Genomic DNA, 17,451 nt, shown 5'->3' on the forward strand with positions numbered 1-17,451 from the left:
CTTTATCTATAGGTCACTTACAAAACAGACTCAAATGTCCACAAACAGGCCAAGGTGGTATGAGAATTTGGTTTATGGTAAATGTAGCATTTCAAGTTAGTGGGGAAGGGAAAAACTAGTCAATGAAGTTAGAACAATTTGAAAAATCTGAAATTAGATTCCTGTCTCATGCCATTTACAGAAGTACATACTTTTTTTTTTTTTAACTCAAAGTATTTGATGAAAACAATAGTATGTTTATAACTCTGACATAAGGAAGGCACAAGGCACAAAACCGAGACATTAGGGGGAAAAAAAGGTTGGTAGATCCAATCTGATAAAATTATAAATACCTGTTGAACAAGAAGTTCTGTTTGCAAGGTTAAAAGTACACCTGATGGGAAGCGGACTTTGCCCAGTGGTTAGGGCGTCCGTTTACCACATGAGAGGTGCACGGTTCAAACCCCGGGACTCCTTGACCCGTATGGAGCTGGCCCATGTGCAGTGCTAAAGCGCACAAGGAGTGCCCTGCCACACAGGGGTGTCCTCACGTAGGGGAGCCCCACACACAAGAAGTACGCCCCGCAAGAAGAGCTGCCCAGTGCAAGAGAAAGTGCAGCCTGCCCAGGAATGGCACCGCACACATGGAGAGCTGACACAACGAGATAACACAACAAAAAGAAACACAGGCTGCCGTGCCGCAGACAACAACAGAAGCGGACAAAGACGACGATGCAGCAAATAGACGCAGAGAACAGACAACTGGGGTGCGGTGGGGTGGGTGCGGGGGAAGGGGAGAAAAATAAATAAATCTTAAAAAAAAAAAAGTACAGCTAACCAACTGGAACAAACTATTTTCTGTACGTAGAAAGATTCATATCCATAAGATAGAAAGGGATCTTTAAAACAGTAAGAAAAAGTACAATGCTCCAAAAGAAAAGTGCCAGCCAAGATATAAAGGCAGTTCTCCACTGGAGAGGCTGTACAGACAGCCAATGTCGACATGAAGAAGTAAATGAAGTCAGAAAAGAAATCCCTCTTCACCAGGAAGACAGGTCATGAAGCCCAAAGACCTGATGACGGCCAGCAGTGCCAAGTGTCTGGGCAAACAGGAAGCCTGCTGGTGAGAGTGTAAGTTGGTATGGCCTTTGGTAGCACAACTGGAGCATCTATGAAAATTTTAAATATGTTTACCCCTGTGGCCCATTCTAGGAACCTATGCTCTAGAAATACAATTCAAGCTCACTCATGCCCAAGAATGTTCACTACAGTATCGAATTTTTAACAATAAAAATGTATCTTTTAGTAGAGAATGGTTAGGATACATTGCTTCTATGGGTTACTATGGAATTATTCAAGAGACTATAGTCAAGATCCGTTAAAACTCAGAAATACTCCAAGGCCATATTTTTAAGTAAATAAAGCAAACCACAGAACAAAATATAGAAAAAGGTCTTGTATGTATTTAAAAACTATGAGTCCAAAAATGCTCGGGAAAAGGACTAGAAGGAAAACACTGAACTACTAACATTAATCGGCCCTCGTGGCAGGGCCCTGGAGGATGGGCAAAGAAATTATTTACTCTACGTACGTCTGTACTATTTTAAGTTAAGAATGTATGCATATCATACTTTCATGAATTTCGAAAGAAAACAAAATGTCTGTAAATAAGGAAATCTGTCTAGGTCAAATAAAGTGATACAGAAAGGACTTGTAATTTCCATTCCTAAAAGGAGCAGCTCCCCACCACCTAGGGAGCCTGTCAGGACACCAGGGTGAGCGAGCCATTAGGGTTCCAAAGGGGAGTCTCTAGCACCAACGTGAGTTACTCACAGCCTGGGATGTGGACACGACTGCAGTGCTGACGGGGACCTGCCGCACAGCGGGGGCTCCCGTCCCGATGCTGAGGGGGGTGCTGGCAGCCCCCGATGCCACAGCCACCGTCTTGGACACGGCGGTGTTTATACTGGGCAAAGAGACCGCCGAGGTGTGGACAGTGCCAGCCCCACTGGCCACCGAGGACCCTTGCTTGGCATGGGCGGCAACTGTGATTGTCTGCCCTGTTTTGGGGGGCATCACTCCCAGGCCCTGCACGATGCGGATTGTGGCCGCTGGCTTGGCTTCTGAAGAGGCCACGGTGGTTTTCCCCTTCTGGTCTGCCACACTCACACCGAGGGCTGGCATCAAGCGAAATGCTGAGCTTGAGGCTTCTGGTGGCTTGAGGTCAGGTGTCACTTTGACCACGGTGGTGCCGGCGGGAGCAGACGAGGGGGTGCTGGCTGCGCTGGCCTTGGCAGGGCTGTCGGCCGCATGCACTGCATTGGAAGAGACATGTAAGGTGGCAGAGATGCCTTTGCCTGCAGGGCCGCTTCCTGCCCCGAAGAGGTCCTGGGTCAGTTTGACTGTGGTGACCTGGGACTTGGCCAATGTGGCCATCATGTCCGGAGTGATTCGCAGAACTGTCTGGCCTTTGGCATCTGTGGTGATGGAAGAGGGCGGCAGGCGCAGGACGTCCTTCCCCTGGATGCGGAAGTTGGTGGCCGTGAGTGGGATGCTGCTGCCTGCCTGGGGCTTCACGCCCAGCTGCCCCGTGATTGCCACCTGAGGAGGGAGAAACGGCACTGAGGACGGGCTCCATGCCAAGCTGGTGAGACACTAGAATTAGGCAAATCCCCATTTCAGGGGTATGTGTGTTTCATTTCTTAACTTTTTATTTTGAAAAGTTGTAAACATTCGCAAACCCACGTACACATCATCCAGCTTCAAGTTATTTTGACAACCAGGGTTTGTCTATCCTTCTCCACTTTCAAGAGCTAGAGTATTTCAAAGTAAATTCAAGACATATTTCACTGATTGTTACTTCTCTACATGTCATCTTTAACCTAGAAAAGGACTTTTTAAAACCATGACAATGGTACATCAATACCTACAATAATCAACAATAGCTTAACATTGTCTACTGACTATTCACATCTCCCCAACTGTCTCGAAAATATCTGTTGACAGCTGGGCCGGCCTCTCCTTTGAGAGCAGTACATGCCACCTGGTGGTTAGAAGCACGGCTTTGGGGCCAGACTTCCTACCTGCCCAGGCTAGCCACACTACTTGGAACGCCTAAGGCCAATGCCCCATGTGAGAAATCGAGGCAACCCTTCTAGCCCATACAGGGACTCCCTCTCTGTCACATGGTTGATTTTCTCCTCGCTACTAGATCGCTGCCATTAGAATACAAACATGCAGTGCATTTCCCATCCTAAAGAGCAATAAGCCCTTTTGCTTGACTCCACGTCTCCCTCCACGTACAGCCCCTCTCTGCTCCCACCCAAAGCAAAACTCCTCTAAGGATCACTTGTACTCCAGGTCTTTACTTCCTTGCTTTACATTTTCTCTTGAATCCATTCCCAAAAAGCCACCAAACTCCTGGAACCAATGAAGGTCACCAATTACCACTGCACTGAACAATGGTTAATCCTTGGGCCTCATCTTACTCAGACATTCACTCCAGTGGATACAGTTATCAACTTCCTCCTTCATGAAGAAACTTTTCTCCCTTGGTCTCCAGTTCCCTACACTTGTTTCCTTCTCAGTAAAGTGACAACACTACCCAGTTACTCACGCCAAAGCCATGGAGTCATGCTCGACTTCCTTCTCTCAAATCTCATAATCAAGCCACCAGAGATCACACTGGCTCTATCTTCAAACTATAGCCAGAACCCTCCACGTCTCCCCACCTCCACTGACCACACTCACTAACCTATGCCAGCATGCTCTCTCACCTGGACTGCCACAGTCCCCCCTAACCTGGTCTTCCTGCCTCACCCATTCTTGTTGTCTCCACTCCATTCTACGCAGCAGCCAGGGGCTTCTTTAAAGGTAAACCAGAGCAAGTCATTCTGGTTCCTGATCTTCCAGTAGCTCCCTCATCCCACTTAGATTAAAATCAAAGTGTCTGCCACAGCCTGTAGAGGTCTCAACCTGACTGAATCACTGGCAACTTCTCCCAACTGCATGTCCTAACACACTCATGTTTGCTCGTGAAGCGTCAACCAGGGCAGCTTTCCCGGGGTTCCTCAAACATGACAAAACAATCCTGTCTCAGGCACTTTCACTTGCTGCCCTATGCCTAGCAAGCTCGACCCCATATAACCGTTACGTGGCCCCTCTTTAACCTCACTCGAAAGTCCCCAAATGTCAGGTCCTCCAAGAGGCCTTCTCTGGTCACCCTAGCTGAAAGAGCACACTATCACGCAGCCCCTTACCCTGTTTACTGACTGCCGAACACTTACCAGTACCCAAAAGTACAGTATTTAAGCATTTGTTTCTCTTCTAACCTTATTAGAATTTAAGCTTCATGGAGGCCAAGATCAGTCCATTTAACATACGCCTAAATCCCTAGCACTTAGGACAGAGCTGCAGCACCCAACAGGCACTCAGTATATAGCTGCTGAATGAAAAAATGTTACTTTACCAGTATGTGCTTCCATTTCCTCACGTATAAAATGGAGATAAAACATTTTCCCCACGGTGTTAGAAGAATTAAACTATTTACCATCTATCAAGTGCTTAGCACAATGCAGGCACACAGTAAGTCTTCCCATCAGTATTGGTTGCTATTCTGCCTGCTAATTATTTGGAGTTCATTGGTTATTTATCCTTTCATAGTCACAACCAAGAAAGTATAAACAGTCTACTTTTCCTAGTGGTAAAACTAAAAGCCTGATAAAGTATATAAATTTATACCACTGCATTTTAACTAAATTATATCATGAGGCATCATCTCCAAATCTACCAAATATTGAGTTACATGGAAAGAAATGTGAGGCATCTCTTAGGCATTTACGAAGCTTGCACTGCCTCTGGTGGGAAATCACACCTGAAATATCTAAACTGAGGGTCAAAGATCACAAATCTTTTTCCTCCGGGCACCAAGATTTTTCAGCAATCTCCCACTCTGCCTGTCCTTTGCTCTGGGACAAGGGTGTCCAGTGCACAGGAGAGCCCCGTACCTGCTTGATGAGGTTTTGTCCAGAGACATTCTGAATGACTGTGGCTGCGGAGGAACTGGGCGTCGAGCTTCCAGGAGAGCTAGTGGCTGGCTTGCTGGCAGGGCTGGCTGAGGCAGGGAGACCTGTCACTGTGAGACCAGATGGCCCAGTACCAGGCCGCGGCACAGAGCTGGCGGTCGTCTGAGTTTTGACTGGAACAGTGGCCATTACTGTCTAATTCACAACATGAGGCCAAAAGCTTGATTAGATACTAAAATGCAGATCAGTAACATCTCTCAGCATATTACCTACCACCCAGTTTTCCTCTAAGAGTATGTCTAATCTCAGCTGGATGGCTTCAGGCTGATCAGTTAGCCTCAGCACTATTGTGACTCACTGATCCGTTGAGCACAGTGTACTTCTTTTTTCTTTTCTTTAAAGGAAGCACTGGGGATTGAACCCAAGACCTGATGCATGGGAAGCAAGTGCTCAGCCACTGAGCTACATTCACTCCCCAACACTGTGTTTCTTATATTTGTATGAATAAACTAGTTTTTAGAATGTTTTTACACTTAACATCTTATTTTGTTCCTACACACTGAGGAAATGTTATTATACCCCTTTTAGAATAAAGGAAACTGAGGCAAAGGAGTTAAGAATCTTTTCACAAACTAGTTAGAGCATGGCAAGGACCACAGCCTGTGTAGAAGGAGCCTGAGATTCAGAATCACAAGGTTTGGATTTAGGTCCCAGCTCTACCAGGATCCTGGCATTACAGTCCTGGGCGTAGCACTATGTTCCTCTCAAGCTCTGATTCCCACATGTGAAAACTCTACATAAAAATGCTGACCCAGGTCTGAACACATCAACAGCACTTCACTAGAAACCCACAGTGCTGACATTCCATCTGAGTCGTCAGACCTCTCTGGTTCCATTCTCCGTTCCCCAGCAGCCGTCACCCCCTCCCTCTCCCCTGTGCACCTGAGGCACCACTTTGGTCTGTGCGGCAGAAGCTGGAACCCGGATCTGGGGCCCTGCTGGCATCTGCGGCAGTGTCTGTGTTGACCCCGTGGACTGCTGGGTGGCAGGAGGCAGGCTAGACTGGGCCACCACCCGCACCTGGGGTAGTCCAGCTGAGCCAGAGTGGCCCACCAGCCGGCCGGCAGACTGAGAACTGGGTGGAGTCTGGGTGGCAGCTGGAGAGAGCACTGCTCCCAGCTGGGGCATTGTGGGCGATGACACCAGAAGAACACTGCGAGGAACAACACACAACAATGAGGCTGTACATGCAAAGAGATTCTGGAGGGAGAAAGCTGGGAAAGAAATGGAGAGCTTACCTTGAGCTAGATTTAGCTGGTTCTGAGGCAGGAGGAGGGGCACTTTTGTTCACTGATGATACAGGTGGAGGGGAGAGGGGCGTCGCAGGCAGAGCTGGAGGAGTGGGGGTTACGGGTGTGACTGGAGTGGGGGGCAGGCTGGAGTCACTGAGACTCATCTGGCCCTGCTCTGAAGGGCCACTGCCAAGGACCTTCACTGAACTCTCCTTGTTACTGGACTTCTGTCAACAGAAGGTAAGAGAAACCCATGCACGGATTTAGTGAAGGTACCACTGAAGAAAGGCATGGCCCCACAGCCTCTGTGGCACTAAGGTGAGTGACAGTACCCACTGCCAGTTGTCTCCATTCCAGAAATCACCAAGGCAGAAGCTCCTGTGGGATCACTTACCACCTTGGATGGGGGCTTGGGTTTTTGCTGAAGGGCTTTTCTGGCTTTTGCTGCAGCTGCTTGTGCTTGGTGGATCCGCTCTGGAAACAAGAACAGTAAGCATCAGGAATAGCTTACCTTCAGCAGACTACGGAGGGTGGCGTCATGAAACCCCAAAGCCTCGCTGGGGCCTCCTGAGAGCTGAGTCCTGCATCTACACTCCCCTCCTGCCTGAACAACATTAAAGAGAATAACGGAATGGGGGCAAGCAATCAGAAGCAGTACTGGCCTGGTTCAACACAGTACCCAGAGGCCTCACGCACCAAACTCTTCCTCGCTCCGGTCACGATGCAGATAGATCCACAGCTTCCGTCCAATGTCATATTTCACACATGGGTCCTTTTCATAGTGGAGCCGATCCAGGGCTCCGCTCACCACTGTATTCACCTATGAACCAGGGGCAAAGGTGAACAAGGCATAAGTCAGACCAGGTAAGTTATGTGGACTCCAGAAAAATCACTGGCTCTAAGTCACAGCTCACAAAGAGATTCTATCTCAGGCTAGTTGTGCTTCTCCCATGGCTTGCTAAGTCATATGGCAAAACAAGATATACCCCAAGACTCCTGAGAAACTGATTTGTTTTCAACTCAAAGACATTGTGAATTAAGTAACTGACCAGCCTTCCCTGTGGTATGAGCTGAAGGAGAGCTTACAGCCAAACTTGGGGTTCATTCACAGCAAGGACTTTAGGTCATCACTGTATGTAATTGTGAGATACCTTTTTTTTCTTTTTTACTCAGTTTTCTTCAAAATGTATATTTTATATATCCTTATAAATTTTCTTAATTCCATTCTGGAAGAAAGCTGAAAGAAATGATTTCTCCTCCATCCTACCTGAGTGCTGGTGACATCTGGCGCAAGAAACTGGGAATCCTTGAGCAATTCACAAATCTCTGCCCGGGTGCCTTCCCCATTGGGCAGCCGGGCCGCGGCGTCCCGCACTGAGGATATTAAAGAAAAAAGCCAAGTCCAAGAGGCAAGCTGGGCTTCCCTAAGGAACAAGAACCCTTTACTTTCTCTGGTGGGCTGAAGCCCTCTGGGGCCACTGTTTATCTACCTTACCCAGACTGGGCATTAGGTGGACACTGCCGTCTGGTGGCTGGTGGCTCTGCCACTGAGTTTCCCACATACTCGCCACACTCTTAGGGAGGAGTGAAGGTCCTTGGACACCACAGAATTTGGTGGCTCCATGAACTTAGCTGGGAAAATGATTACACGCTTCATAGAGATTTAGCATTTCCTTCAATTATTAACAATGGTAAGAAACCACAATAAACTGACAGCGCATATAATGCAATAACAGAAATCACAGATATTTTCATATCCTATTACAGCTGTTGCAGACAACTCCAAATATTACAAATACAGAGAGATATTACTTGTACTCATTTATATATACAGACTTGTACTCATCACTGCTTAAAAATTACAGGACTTAGGAGCCCTGTGGTCAAATTCTGTCATTTAGTATAATGAAGCACACATATTTCTGCATCATAAATCTGTTTTAATATTTTGATAACTATTTTACACAACTGGTTTCTTTTTTAATTCTATGCATTTTATTTTATACTTTAAAAATTATTCTGAGAAGAGGCCTGTAAGCTTCACCAAAACGCCAGAGGAATTGATGGGGGAAAAAAAGGTTAAGAAACCCCATCTTAATAGGACTCATAGCCCTAAATAAGCAAGTTTTTACACTTAGGCTGGTGTGAATGAAAAAGAATGTGAGCCCAGACTTCAGGAAAAAAACACCGACTCCTGGAATAGATTTCTGGGGCTACAAGTGCCTCCTTCCCAAAAGCTTCAAAAGCGATCTGACCTTCAAAGCCTTCCCTATACGGAAAAAGAGGCACAGTTCATTGTACTAGAGAGAAAACTTTGAGGTGAAAACACAGCGCTCCAACACTAAATGCACAGCACCTACCCAGGGACAGGATGGTGACGTAGGCAGGCCGGTCCGAGCGCAGCAGGGAGTGCTCCCGGGCTTTGTTGAGGGAGGTCTCCTTGTCAAACACGCCCTTCACAGGCCCCACGACAGATTCAAAGCCATGCATGCGGAAGGTGAACGCCTTGTGGGGCTGGCTGTACCTGCAACGCTCCTGCAAGGGCAAAGGGTGAGCTCCTGAGTCAGAGCCCATGGGGTTCTCTCCACAGCTCCCTCACAATAAAGGCATCTGCCGGGAAAGCTGGGAAAAGGGCCAGTCCATTACGAATACTGGGCCAGCCGTGGAGGGCCAGGTTGGTCCTCAGAGCTCCGGCCACTGAATGAAGGGACAAGGAGGTAAGTATAAATGTATTTTGCTATTCTGGAAGAAAAAAAAGTCTCAATCCCTTTCCTCATGCCATTTCTGCCCCTAACAAACCAACAAAACATCTAAGGTCAAGGGTCTGAATTTCCTCGAAGAATCTAGAATTGAGAGGCCCTTTCTGCATGTCCTCTTTGATACAGAGATTTACAATGCGGTCCAGGTATTTCTTACCTGTTCCTGAAAAACCCGTTTCTCCTCCCCTGTGCTGGGCCGCACCACATAGTCAGTTCTTCTGGAACAGGAAGAATTTTGTATTAACTCTGAGAGATTGCGAGTGTTTTCACAGATCTACCACCCCTCCTCCAGCATCCAGAACCCATTTCCCAAATTCTTTCCACTCCCTTTCAACATTAAAAAAAAGTTCCTTCTTTATTACTCCTGATTCTTACAAAGGTCTAAAGACTACTTTCCAGCTCCTACCAAGAAACTCCTGTTGATAATTGCAAAATTATTCAACTCTTAGAAATCCAGAAAGGTACTGGGTAGGAGGAACAAGAGGCTAACCCTTTTACCTACCGTTTCCAATAAAGCTGCTAAATAAGCTCAATCTAACAGCAACCAAAAAGTCAGTTCCAGACAAACAAGGAACTTGAGAATTGTTAGATGACAAGGGAAGTTTCCCTGACTTTTATCTGGAAATTGAGTTCCACACTCCTATGACGTTAATAATGGTTCTGTCATGTCTGTGAAGAGGTCGGGCCTTTAAGCATAAGTTTGGAAATCTAACCAAAGGATGATAGCAGGCTGGAATCAGGCCAGGCTATGATCTGATAGAAAGAGCTCAGGGCTGGGAAGCGGACTTGGCCCGTCTACCACATGGGAGGTCCGCGGTTCAAACCCCGGGCCTCCTTGACCCATGTGCAGCTGGCCCATGCACAGTGCTGATGCGCGCAAGGAGTGCTGTGCCACTCAGGGGTGTCCCCACACAGGGGAGCCCCACACGTGAGGAGTGCACTCCGTAAGGAGAGCCGCCCAGCGCAAAATAAAGTTCAGCCTGCCCAGGAATGGCGCCGCGCACACAGAGAGCTGATGACACACAAGATGACACAACAAAAAGAAACACAGATTCCCGTGCCACTGACAACAGAAGCGGACAGAGAACAGACAACTGGGGTGGGGGGTGGGGGAGGGGAGAAGGGGAGAGAAATAATCTTTTTTTTAAAAAAAAGAGCAAGCTCAGGGCTAGGAGTTGAGAGATCTGAATTCGATTTGGGGTCCAGTCACTAATCTTCAGTGAGTCACTTAACCTCTTCAAGCCTCCATTTCTTTATAGGTAAAGTGAAGAAGTTGGAACAGATGATTCTCAAATGGGAGCTGGAGAGGGATTAATAAAGGGAAGAATGTACTCCCACCTGTAAGGCCCCCCTCAGAGACTCCACTCTGTATGCTCCCCCTCAATTAAGAATCCTTTCCACGGGGGCCACTCCTTCTGAAGGAAGGGTGTCACCTTCCCAAGGTATGTGAGGAAGGTAAGAATCAGTGGACTCCTACGATCTCTTTCAAGTCCATTCTAAAATACTAAATAATACCAGCAAAACTATGGCAATGCTGCAAATCCCAGTTCCGGGCAGCACCCACCACTGGAGTACTATACTCACACCCGAGGAACAGGAGTCATGGCATCTGAGCTGTCTTCATTTTCTTGCTGGAGAAAATAAAAAGCAGGCATTAATGAACACATGGACTGAAGAGTTTTGGCTAACTTAAGGGTTCTGGAAACCCAATGAGAAAGACCTGGTATGTCTTAAAAACTATACCTTACAGAAGGCCTGGTCTTTGGTCTCTAGCCACAGCTGGAAGAGGGCAGCTAATTCCTTTTCATTATCTTGAGACTGGCCTATAAGAACAAAAAGACGAAGACTAACAATAATGACATACAGAATGTGATTTAGAAGCCCAGTGTTCTCCTCACTGCCCTAACAGTGCCACAGAGAGACTCTCAGGAAAAATAGCAACAGTGCTATGCCCGTGCTCTGGCCTGGGCCAGACCACCCTTTCTCTGTCTACCTGGACTACTCCTCCAGAGCGTCACCTCAGGACATCATTCACTCACTAGGAACCCACTGACAACAAGGCTCAGGACCCTTCCATGAATAGTCTCTACCCTCATGGAGTTTACAGCTAAGTGGGGAAAGACCACAGATTAAATAAATAAGACCAATTCTGTAAGAGGGCTATAGCAGTTTGATATTATTGATAAATCCCAAAAAGAAATATTAGATGTTTGTAAACTGATCTTTTCCTCTGGCCATATTAGATTATACTGCATTCAAGAGGTTTACCTGATTACTTAGTCAAATAAACCTCTTGTGCCAGTAGGGCACCCTTGGTGGGTGGGGACTCGCAGATAAAAGGCATGGCAAAAGACAGAGTTGTGGGTTTTTGATGTTGGAGTTTGATGCTGAAGCCTTAAGCTGGAAGCCCAGGAAGTAAGCTCACAGAAGAAAAAGAAGCAAGCCCCAGGGAGAGAGAAACCCTGAGCCCAGGAAAAAGAAGCCTGAGGACAGGAGGAACCCAGGAAGCCTGAGCCCTTGCAGATGTCGGCAGCCATCTTGCTCCAACACGTGGCAACAGGCTTTGGTGAGGGAAATTAACTCATGCTTTATGATCTGGTATCTGGCTCCTACCCAAATAAATACCTTTTACAAAAACTAACCAATTTCTGGTATTTTGCATCAGCACCCCTTTGGCTGACTAATACAAGAGGAGATTCACTAAGGGAGCTAAGACCTCACAAGACAGAAGCAATGTTACTCTTGGAGGTCAGGAAAGGCTTTTTACGGCCAGAGCGGAGGCTACAAAGGCATTCTAAGCATTGGCACAGGAAAAACTGTGACTCCTTTTGGCCTTCCCAGAAGATACGTACTCTCCCTGTGCCCTCTACCCCGTCACTTTCAGATTTCTACGGGAGCACGTCTTTCAACAGGTATGTCTCCTGTGTTGTGATGAATGCAGTCCCCAGGACACTATTCCTTGATCTCCTCCATCAGCATCCACTGTCTCAGGAACTCCTTACTCCCACTGTGCCTCCTAGAAATGCTGCTTCATAATCAGTAACTTCTCCTTGAGCCTGAGCGTCTCGCAACACCACCCCCTCCCTTCTGGTCTCACATGGAACCTGGCTCTCTCTGCCCCCCCGGGTTTGGAGTCTATCCCCAGCTTGTTCAACACCTTAATGTTTATTAATGAAGGAGACTGTGTCCATCTCCACCCCAATTTTTCATTTGCACCCAGACGTTATAAGATATTAGAATTTCTGCAGATCAGGGAGGCAGTTTGAGGCCATGAGGCCACTGTGCTCCATTCCTTGGGCAATCAATAAACTTTCTCTCTTTGAACCCCAATGTCTCAGAAATTAGCTTTAAAGACAAATCTGGGGGAAAAAAAACAATCCTGATTTGCCATGGTATGTCTAGAACAGCTATTATTTAAAAAACAGAGCAAAACAAGTGCTGACAAGGATGCAGAGAAATGGAAACTTTAGTCACTGTTGGCAGGTATGTAAAATGGTGTAGCCACAATAAAGAACAGTTTGGCAGTATTTTCAGGAAGTTAAACAGATTTATCATTTGACCCAGCAGTTTCACTTCTTTCAGAAGAATTGAAGGCAGGGACTTGAACAGGTATTTGTAAACCTATGTTCACGACAGCATTATTCACAAGTGACAAAAGGCAGAAACAACCCAAGTGTCCACTAACAGATGACTGGATAAATGAAATGTGCTATGTACATATGGTAGAATATTAGCCCTAAAAAGGAACAAAGCTCTGACACAGGCTGCTATGTAGAAAAACCGAGAAGACATCATGTTAAGTAAAATAAGTCAGACACAAGTGACAGATATTGTATTACTCCACTTACATGAAACAGCTAAAATATCTAAATTCAGAGAGACAGAAAACAGAGTACAGATTCCAGGGTGGCAGAGGCGGGAGACAGGCCAAGAAAATGCATAATGGGTGCAGCGTTTCTACTTGGGGAGATGGGGATGTTCTGGTAATGAACAGTGGTAAGGGTAGCACAAGATAGTGAATGTGATTAACCGCACTAAACTTTATGCCTGAGAATGGCTGAGATGGGAAAGTTCGTATTGCTCATATGTTCCCATAATTTACAAAAAACAAACAAACAAACAAAAAAAAAACGGGAGGGGGGGCAATTAACAAGACAAAGAACACCTGATCCTGGACTGGATCTAACCATGGAGGAAAAAATGCCCAAAAGGATATTATTGGGACATATGAAAAAAGTGTAATATAGAGAGTAAGCTTTATATCAATGTTAAAGTTCTTGAACTTAAGAACTGCACTTACGGTGGTGACATAAATACCTTGTCTTAGGAAATGTACATGCAGGCATAATATATGTTCAATGAGTATGAAGTATTCAACTTACTCTCAAATGTTTAGAAAATGAATATAAACAAAGATTGATATAGCAAATATGGCAAAATGTTAAGAGTTGGTGGATCTGGGTATCTAGGGGGAGGGAGAATGTTGGAGTTCTCTGTATGGAGGGTTACATTCATTTTGCAACTGTCTTATAAGTTTGGAATTACTTCAAAATAACAAGTTAAAAAAAAATGACTCAAACTCTTAACTATCCACATTCTCTTTCTTGAAATCAGGCAGCTAAAAGCTGCCAAAGGATTAAGAAAAATACACAAGGCGGCAAAGAATAACGCTATAAATTAGTGCTGAGTGCCTCCACCGGACTCACAGCACAGCCTGGTCATTCTAATGGTCACCTCTGCACGTGCCATTTCCCCACTCTCCTCGAAATTCCCATTCCTCAGCCTCCCTTCTCACTGGCAACAGATCACCTCCTACTTTACACAGAAAAAAGAAGCTATCAGCTCAAACTCCATCTAACTTCCTACAATAAAACATACAAACCTACTGCTGCATCAATTACTTCCTCTTCTACTGCTTCAATATGGGACAGCCTCCTCCATCCACAGTCAGTTCCACTCCCTTCTCAGGGATCTAGGTGGTCCATTTCCCTTCTCTCCTCTATTTTCTTTTTTTTTTTTTTTAAGATTTATTTATTTATTTAATTCCCCCCTCCCTCGGTTGTCTGTTCTCTGTGTCTATTTGCTGTGTCTTGTTTCTTTGTCCGCTTCTGTTGTCGTCAGCGGCACGGGAAGTGTGGGCAGCGCCATTCCTGGGCAGGCTGCACTTTCTTTCGCGCTGGGCAGCTCTCCTTACGGGGCGCACTCCTTGCGCGTGGGGCTCCCCTACGCGGGGGACACCCCTGCGTGGTACGGCACTCCAAGCGCATCAGCGCTGCGCATGGGCCACCTCCACACGGGTCAAGGAGGCCCGGGGTTTGAATCGCGGACCTCCCATGTGGAAGACAGATGCCCTAACAACTGGGCCAAGTCCGTTTCCCTCTCCTCTATTTTCAACCCCCTCCTCTCCACAGTATCCTTTCCATCAACTCTGAAACTCTCTCAAGTTTTCTCCCATTTTAAAACATTTCTTTCTTGGTATTAAGACCCCTTATTCTTTTTTCCCCTCCCTTTCTCAGCTAACCTTCTGAAAGAGTTGCTTAGATTCACTGTCTCTTTAACAGATAGGGGTGTGCTGGCAAATGTTCACCTGGCTGGCAAGGGGAGTCTTGACTTGTAGTGTTTGATTTTCTTGGTATACATCAAGGATTGGTATCTTACCTCCTGCTTTTATAGACAAAGTTTCATGAGAACCCAGCCAGGTTCATCACTTACATATTGTCTACACTGCTTTGTGCCACAACAGCAGAGCTGAACAGTTACAACAGAAATCAAACAAGCTTAAAATACTTACTATCAGGCCCCTGAAGGAAAAGTCTGCCAACCCTGGTGTAAGTACCCCACCATGGCTGTCTTCAAGCTACCAAACCTGACAGGATTGGGATGAGATGCCTACAATAGGCTCCTATGAGTTTGAACCAGCATACCTACTATTTTAACCTCATCATCCCACCACGGAATCACTCTAAGAAATTCATCATTTCTAAGAAATTCGTCATTTCTTCCATGACTACAAATGTGTAGTCTTTGTCTTACTGAACCTTTTAGTAATAATCGAGGCTAATAACCACTCCCCACTTCTTGAGACTGTCCCTCCTTCCCCTGATACCCAAGATTAGACAAACACCTGGTTTTCCTCCTGCCTGTGTCACTTCCTCTCAATGGCTCTCCCAGGTAACCTCCTCGACCTGATCTTTAAATGTTGGAGGTGCTGAAGACTTAGTCCTAGGCCCTCTTTTCTTCTCACTTTTCACTCTTTCCATAGGTGACCACATCATCTATGCCGTGGCTTTGATTACCATATATGTGCCAGCACCTCTCCAACTAATTCTCTGGTCTATATTCTAGACCCATGTAGCCTACTGCCTAATCAACATCTCTCCTTAAAATACCTCAGGGGCAGCTCAAACTCAGCACATCCAAAACCAAACTCACTGATGTCCACACTCCACACAAGTCCAGCATCCTTCACAGCTGCCTACCTCAAAGAATGGCTCCTCTATCCAATAGCCAGAAATCTAGCAGATGTCATACCTGACACCTGTTCTTCCTTCCCTCCCCATATCCAATTCATAGCCAAGTTCTGTCCATCTAAAAATTTCTCAAATTTACCCATTCTCTCTACCCTGGTCAAAGTTATCATTTCCCCCACATGCTTTTGTTATCTTTTAAAATCAGACTTTCCCAGTATCCCCAACATGCAGTGCTTCCTCCACTGGGAATGCTCTTAACCCCACCATCTGCCTATTATTGATCATCAGTATCCCTGCCTGAATATTATTTCCTCAGGAAAGGCCTCCCTCACTCTCCAGACCACATAAGCTCCCCAATATAAACTCCCACCCTTCCTGGTACTTTTGCTTTATGGAATTTATCAGTTTATTTCATTTGAATTAATATTTGTTCCCCAGAAAGGGGAGAAATGCTTTCAGCCTTGCAAACCATTAAATTCCCCCAGTATTCAACACAGTGCCTGTACCTATTAGAGACTCAATGTGTCCTAAGGAATGAATCCACTGCTTCTGTAACCTTCTCTCCATTTCTCTCTTTATAGATCATTCAGAAGAAAGCAAAAAGAGGCTTATGAATTTCAAAAGGCAATCAATATTCAATTTTCCTCTTATTACCGTCACCATTTAACATTCACCGACTTACTTCAGGGGTCTATTATCACAACTTACACATGAAGTGGCACTTTATAAATTAACGCAAAAATGAGGACACAGCTCTTTAGCCATAGCTTATTCAGAGCTGTCCAACTCATTGCACACTGCTTGCAACAGCAAATCCCATTTTCAGGAAAGTAAAATAATATTACTATTATGAATTAACTGAAAACCATAGATAAGTATGCTTAATATGTACACTGAAACCACTGTTAAGCGCTCCACTCCGACACACACACACAGACCCCAAACCAGGCTGCACCAAAGGGGTCTTGAAGGATTCCATTGCTGAGCAAATTAAGGTTTCATTCTGCCTGTTTCCCCAATCTGCTAGACTGCACTGACCTGAAGGCAAAAGAACTTCAGGGGAGGAAATGAGAGAATGAAAAAGTTGCTATTACAAGGAGGTAATAAGAATTACTTACCAAGCAATTTCCACTGCTGGGTTTTCTCTTTGAATTCAACAAATTGAGAGAAACTGGAAGGAGCAGCTGCAAGAACACAGATCACATAACAAGCCACAGAGGTCAGAGAGTGGTCTGCTTTTACTACCCCTGACAAAAGTTTATATGGGACTAAACTTGTAACAAATAATTGATGCCCTAAGCTCTGAGATGCTTTGGAATGTTTCATAGTGTATCAGGACAGCAGAGAGAGAAGTCTCCAAGTGCAAAGGCACAATGGATTAAAGCAGAAAATTTTGACAAAAGGGAGAAAAAATGATACTACAGAATAAAGGACTTTACCTCGACTTTCTCCAGCAAGATACTGCAGGGCTGGTAACACTAACTCTGCCCAGTTGGGAGCTGCAGAGAACCAGCTATTGAGGGAGCTGGCTGGAGATGACTGCCAATCCAACACTCGCTCCTCTAGCTGAGAAAAAAGTAAAGGCAAAACTCCATTAGATTTCCATCCAACACCAAATTCCATGGATGTTCCAATGGTGGGATACATTCATCCAGAGTTTGCAAAAATCACAAAGCAAATTAGTTGCAGAGCTCTGAGAGGAACTCAGGGTTCTGCTTCTCAAACAATAGACTATTTCTACAATTTGAAAACTTTTCCAAAACTCTTACCATAGGAAGGCTAGCCTGACCCTCCAGCAATAAGATCTCTAAGAGAAGAGAGAAGAAGCTGGAAGAAATTTCATTGATTCCAAGGCAAGGTTTAAGGTCTTCAAGAGGCCTAATGAGAAAGAAAAAAAATAAGAGCAATGGAAAAGACGAAGATTGCC

At 45.6% G+C, this 17,451-nt stretch overlaps 1 protein-coding gene across 9 annotated transcripts in view; it reads right to left on the minus strand.

The window, feature by feature from the left end:
• Positions 1-17,451, minus strand: part of NFRKB (nuclear factor related to kappaB binding protein) — a 45,157-nt gene that overhangs the window by 5,051 nt on the left and 22,655 nt on the right. For 8 of the 9 annotated variants that reach the window (XM_058289094.2, XM_012529107.4, XM_004468809.4 and 5 more), the window contains 14 exons: positions 17,294-17,402; positions 16,964-17,090; positions 16,643-16,708; positions 10,798-10,877; positions 10,639-10,685; positions 9,212-9,272; positions 8,656-8,830; positions 7,563-7,669; positions 6,992-7,115; positions 6,690-6,769; positions 6,302-6,522; positions 5,946-6,216; positions 4,986-5,198; positions 1,813-2,580 (listed from right to left, as the gene is read on the minus strand). In XM_058289094.2, coding sequence (XP_058145077.1) covers positions 1,813-2,580; positions 4,986-5,198; positions 5,946-6,216; positions 6,302-6,522; positions 6,690-6,769; positions 6,992-7,115; positions 7,563-7,669; positions 8,656-8,830; positions 9,212-9,272; positions 10,639-10,685; positions 10,798-10,877; positions 16,643-16,708; positions 16,964-17,090; positions 17,294-17,402 — 2,449 coding nt within the window. The remainder of the gene's footprint in view (positions 1-1,812; positions 2,581-4,985; positions 5,199-5,945; positions 6,217-6,301; positions 6,523-6,689; positions 6,770-6,991; positions 7,116-7,562; positions 7,670-8,655; positions 8,831-9,211; positions 9,273-10,638; positions 10,686-10,797; positions 10,878-16,642; positions 16,709-16,963; positions 17,091-17,293; positions 17,403-17,451) is intronic. The other variant, XM_058289096.2, reaches the window with a different exon arrangement.

The sequence above is a fragment of the Dasypus novemcinctus genome, chromosome 27 (genome assembly GCF_030445035.2).
Source record: "Dasypus novemcinctus isolate mDasNov1 chromosome 27, mDasNov1.1.hap2, whole genome shotgun sequence".
NCBI lineage: Eukaryota > Metazoa > Chordata > Mammalia > Cingulata > Dasypodidae > Dasypus > Dasypus novemcinctus.